At 40.1% G+C, this 5,985-nt stretch overlaps 1 protein-coding gene across 1 annotated transcript in view; it reads left to right on the forward strand.

The window, feature by feature from the left end:
- The first annotated feature begins 597 nt into the window (after window positions 1-597).
- HTR3B (5-hydroxytryptamine (serotonin) receptor 3B, ionotropic) overlaps window positions 598-5,985 on the forward strand; it is a 46,406-nt gene continuing 41,018 nt past the window's right edge. The window contains exons 1-2 of the mRNA XM_012659188.1: window positions 598-637; window positions 5,224-5,384. Of these exons, the coding sequence (XP_012514642.1) occupies window positions 598-637; window positions 5,224-5,384 (201 nt within the window). The remainder of the gene's footprint in view (window positions 638-5,223; window positions 5,385-5,985) is intronic.

The following is a 5,985-nucleotide window of genomic DNA, read 5'->3' on the forward strand; positions in this document are numbered from 1 at the left end:
GGGCTTAGGAAAAACAAAAGGCACTTTTCCCATTGTATTGTTTGCAGTTGTTCTTCATTAAACAATACCAGGTTTCCATTAGCTTTGTGTAATTCAAGAGTCCAATAACCATTTTTAAATGCTAAAGATGTTACTGCATAAGTCTGATTTAGAACAGCTATTTAGATTTCAATATTAATGAAATTAGTGTCCTGAATGTCAGCAAGAGCATTGCCTTAGGTAAAGGCTGTAAAGGAAATCATATTAGTGTGGAATTTCCTCTCCTTAGGGGCTCCTCTTAGATTACATTATTCACTTAGCTATCTTCTGTCAGGGAAATGGAAATGTTGGCCACAATCTGATCCTGGGGCAGAACCACAGGGCGAAGCTAAGGGATTTCGTGATGGCATCAATTCCAAAACATTCGCATGGTGCTGGTATTGCCTTTGGTCCCACCAAGTGTTTACAAAATAGCACCAGTAAGGATAGCACAAACTGTCAAACAGAGAGGAAGGGAGTGGAGAGGAGCCCTGTTCAGAAAAATTGAGCGGCGTTCCATCTGGTAGGCGAGTTTGCATTCTCCTCTTTGGGACCTGACCAGGAACACTGGCAACTGTGATGGCCCCTCTGTGGCCCTGCATCCTGGTGGCTGCCTCGGGTGAGTCCTTTTTTTGATTTCACTAGGCACTGAGTATTGACTCTTAGAAGCTAGAGAAAATATTTTTATACATTGTGTGATAGATCTCCTCATGTTTGTTTTATTCATCTGTAAAATATCAGTCCTGGGAAGCTACACAGAAATCAATGATTTGTTTCTGACTTTGTTCCTACAGTTATATAATAGATACACATACATAAAGTGTCACACTGTGGGGCTCTTTACACATAGCTGAAATATGCTCTGCAATGTTATAATTGCTTGATAAATCTCTGTTTTGCTAGAAATTAAGCTCTCTGCAGCCATTTACATTGAGAGTTTGGGGCATTCTTTTCCAAATTTACTTTTATATGTGGATAATATATTTTTATTATCCAAAATAATCTCAGCGTCATTATAAGCTTTTCAGCAGCCCAGAGAAAGAGTCTTTGGATTTGTCACGACTACAGACATGTGTATATCATTTTGGTATTAGAGCCTTTAACATCCAGTCTTATAAAATCTATATAGGTGATGAGTATATCTCTAAAGACAGGTACTATAAACTTGCAAATTTTGAGTACACAATTCCTCTTAAAAACACTTTAGAAATTAATGCATCTCTTCTAAATTTCTGGAACTATACTTCCATGGTGCCATATTAATTCTACTGAATTGAACCATTTTAGTTAGTATACAATTGATTCTTAGAAATAATGTGCACAAATCAAGAATTTATGCTTATGCTGCTATTCTCCAACACTGTGCTTTCTTGAGGTTTTCCTAGAGCTTATATCTAAATTCTCAAGTTTTAAAATGTAACTGGAAGTGGAATGAGTCAATTATGGAGATGAGTTAGGAATTTGGTAGCCAAGGAGCTGGAAATGATTTTTTTTATTGGGTATAGAAGAAAAATAGCCACTTATCATTAAAGTATAAAAGTCCTGGATGTTGAACGTAAAGGATAAAAGCGTATCTTAATTATAAAAATAAAAACAGAGGAAATTTCATTAAATGCCAAATGGGTTTTTTAGCAGAAAATAATTGTGAACATTAAAACAAGATAAAATAGAAAAATGAAGGTAAGAAAACAGAAGAAATTCTTCTTAATGATATCTCTTTCTAATGTTTTGTATTATACATGATTTTTGTTCTAAATGTAGCAGAAAAAATTGTTTTAATAGTGTCTAATAATCAGTGCTTTACCATAAATCATACTGAGGACATTTGTTACAGAAAATCTGCCTTTTGGAGTTTTGATGGGTTTTACTATATTTACAAATTTTATTATAGTTACAAATCAACACAATTTGTAAATATAAGAGCATTATACCAATCACCAATACCCGGCTGCTCCCAGGAGGCAGTGCACAGGGGGTGGAGGAGGCCCGGATGAGGGGAACCAGCTAGATCCTGCTTCACCACTCACCAGCCACGTGACCCTGGGCAAGTCAATTAATCTCTTAGACATTCAGTTGCTCTGTAAGTTAACTGTCATTTTGAAAATTCATGAAAATAGCATTGTGAATTTATAAGGTGTAACGCATGTATAAGATACTATTGACCAGAAGACACATCCATGCAGAGAAAATAACACTGGGTGTTTCTGTCCAATAACGTACACCATATAACATGTCAGTTTTCCTTTGGAAGGGTTACTCGCTGCCGTTCCCAATATTCTCAGGGAGCCAGGTCAGTGCAGTGTCATGATAAAGAGCTTGGCTTTGGATCCACATCAACTGTGTTTAAATTCCAGCTCCCCCACTTGCATGCTTCATCACCTTGGGCACTACTAACCTACCTATATCTATAGTCTCTCACCTGCATTAACAGCGCACTGCTTATAGGGCCGTAGAGTACCCATCTCATAAAGTTGCTGTGAACGTTAAAGATCATTCATGTGAAGGGCTTAGCACAGTGCCTGGCAAACAGGAAGTATTCAGTTAGTATTAGGAATTCAATACCTAAATCTCTATTTCCTTGTAACCTCTCAGATAAATGTATTAATATAACTAAAGCAAGAATAGCTCTTTTTTTTTTTTTTTTTGAGACAGAGTCTCGCTTTGTTGCCCGGGCTAGAGTGCTGTGGCGTCAGCCTAGCTCACAGCAACTTCAAACTCCTGGGCTCAAGCAATCCTTCTGCCTTAGCCTCCCGAGTAGCTGGGACTACAGGCATGCGCCACCATGCCCGGCTAATTTTTTTCTCTCTATATATATATTTTTACTTGTCCAGATCATTTCTTTCTATTTTTTTTTTAGTAGAGACGGGATCTCGCTCTTGCTCAGGCTGGTCTCGAACTCCTGACCTTGAGAGAGCCACCCGCCTCGGCCTCCCAGAGTGCTAGGATTACAGGCGTGAGCCACCGCGCCCAGCCAAGAATAGCTCTTTTCTTCAAAGTGCCCCAAACACGTTAAGATGGATGCATGTGACAGAGTAACTCATTAAAACAAAGAAAACAGAGGAATAATTTTGTTGTATTCTTATCTTCTTTTTTAATCTTCACCTACAAGTGCTTCATAGCTCAGTCCCTAACACATTCTACTTTCCCAGAAATCTTACAAGTGAATTATTTGAAACTGACTATTAGCATTCAAGGAGGCAGTGTTAGTGAGGAATCTTTTCTGGGTCTGTTGATAGCTTCCATCAGTGTCTGTTGAAACATCACTGAACTGTGAGTCATTTAGTGCTTGTGTGAATGTCACATTAGCTTTCAAGGGGCATAATTTACTGTTAATTAATGGTCACTTAAATCCTTAATCTCTCTCCTGTAATTGATCTTTCTCCTCGGGCAAATTTGCATTCATAGTAGAAATGCAATTTATTATTTCTTCCCATCGTAAACAAAGAATTCCTTCCCCCTTTTGGTTTATTTAAGCGCATTTCCCTTTGCTTATTATTTTTCTCCGTTTGTTGCTTGTTTCTCTTTTGTTCCTAGTCCTAGCTTCCAGAACTTTCTCTTTTTAACCAAAGACTTTGACACATACAAGAAAACATGTGTGTATCCATGGGGAACCTATGGATTGTTTCCTAGAAAAGACAGCAGAGAGGAATTTGAGTCTTTATGAGCAGGGGGTGCAGGGAACACACAGAGTTATGTTTTAACTCTGGGACAGGTAGTTTCCTGTATCAAAACACACACATTTCATTGTTTCCCCAACTGAGACTTGAATTGGGAGCTTCCAAGCGAGGTAAAAGTGAAGCTGCCCAAAGCAAAGTTTGCAGGAAAAGCACTGGGCCAGCTTTGCTTCGTGCTCCTGACTTCCCTCCCCTGGGGTACACCAGCCTGAAATGTTCTCAGGTAGAGAGATTCACAGCACACTTTTTGACAATAACAGTTCATAAAAACCCTACAAATGATGCCTGATGCAAGCCACCCACCTTAGTCCTGCATGCCCGAATAGCTAACACCATTTTAGGCGTCTTCTTGGGTGAATAGTTAGGGAGTTAAAATGCTCATTAGATTCCCTGCTCTGATGGTAATGAAAGCGAATATTCCACTGCCCACAAGGAGTCCGGCATGGCACCTCCAGCCTCATCGTTAGCATTTTGGTCACACTGACATTGTTAAATCATAGAAAGTGCTGCCCGTGGTGACAAGCGACACGACATCATTCATAAAGAAATGGGAATAAACAGGATTGTCTCACGGGGAGAAGCGATCTCATTTACAGTTTCCTGCTGGATCCCTCATACCTTCAGCGGCTCGTCAAAATAGCCATCAAAAGCACTGAGAGCCCAGGCACACTCACACGCAGGACAGTGCAGACAGGTTTCGCTCACGCGCCGTATCAGGAGGTGTGCAATTTGCTTCGGTCCAATGGCTTAGTGAAGCTTTGTATCCCCTAGGGGCTGGCAAAGATTGTGAACAAAATATCCTTTTGCAATTCACAGAAAGCCCTCAGAAATTTGTCACTTCCAATTGCCGGTGCTCATTTCTCTCGCTTCCTTCCCTCTGGCCTGCCCTCCCTCAACACCAATCACGGCTCCTCTGCACATCAAGACGCCTGGGTCACAAGAAATGGTTGTTCCCCGGAACCAGAGAGAATTCGCCCAGAACAAAGATCTCATTTTCTGACAAGTGCATTTTATTTAAAGACAGACAAAGTGCGAAAAGAGATTTTTGAGGAGCAAAGTATGAATTGGAACCTCATTAATCCCATTATCTAGAAATCCATACAGATCTTTGAGTTCACCGATTTGTCCATGTTTTTGCTCGGGTGTTCTATAATATTTAATTGTTGAATTACAAATGAACAATCCGAAGAAAAACCAAGGCAGGAGTTAAGTTTTGGCTAAGTGTATACGTGGGTTTCCTCTCTATGCCAAGAGCGGGTAATACAGGAATAAAAAAAGGATTCTGTCTCTAAGATGCATGATTGTTGTAAAACAGAATTGTGGATGCAGTTTGCAACCTTGGAGATGGGGTTGATTTATTTAGCTTACTTTAAAATAAGTGTTTTCCAAGACCCCACCAGCTAGCTGTGAGTTCACGTGGACTGGCATGAGCCGAAAACTATATTCTACCAAGAGCCACTGAGTCCTAAGCAGTCTTAATAAGTTCAGTTTCTCTTATTTTCGTCTTCACAGTGATAGTTTTCTTTTCCAGGAATTCTAGCCATAGATGCACCTCATCCCAGGAATTCTGTTCTCCATCATCTCACTAAGCAGCTATTACAGAAATATCACAAGGAAGTGAGACCAGTTCATGACTGGACTGAGACCACCATCGTCTACCTGGACCTACTGGTCCATGCTGTACTGGACGTGGTAAGAACCACTCTCACCCTTTCCTATTCTTGCTGCCTTATTTTTTTTTATACCCAAACTTACTGGTGATTATAGTCACTTGTTGTGCTATCCAATATTGTTCATTCTGTCTAACTATCTAACTTTGTTTTTGTACCCATTAACCATCCCACTTTATTCCCTGCTCCCCTCCTCTTCCCAGCCTCTGGTAACGTAATTCTACTCTATGACTCCATGAGATCAATTGTTTTTAATATTTAGCTCCATATATGAGTGAGAACATGCAAGATTTGTCTTTCTGTGCTTGGCTTATTTCACTTAATGTTCTCCAGTTCCATCCATGTTGTTTCAAATAGCAGGATTTCATTCCTTTTTGTGGCTATATACTATTCCAGCATATAAATGTACCATAAGTTCTTTTTTTTTTCTTTTTTTTTTTACACAGAGTCTTGCTCTGTTGCCTGGGCTAGAGTGCCCTGGCATCAGCCTAGCTCACAGCAACCTCAAACTCCTGGACTCAAGTGGCGACTGTTGCCTGGCTACCTCTGATGTTTATTCAAAGCCCAAGGGTTCTTTAGTCAGCAAGTAGCGAACGCTGCCAGCACTGCCAGTCCTTCCCTTC

The sequence above is a fragment of the Propithecus coquereli genome, unplaced genomic scaffold, assembly GCF_000956105.1.
Source record: "Propithecus coquereli isolate 6110/MARCELLA unplaced genomic scaffold, Pcoq_1.0 Scaffold6, whole genome shotgun sequence".
Taxonomy (NCBI): Eukaryota; Metazoa; Chordata; class Mammalia; order Primates; family Indriidae; genus Propithecus; species Propithecus coquereli.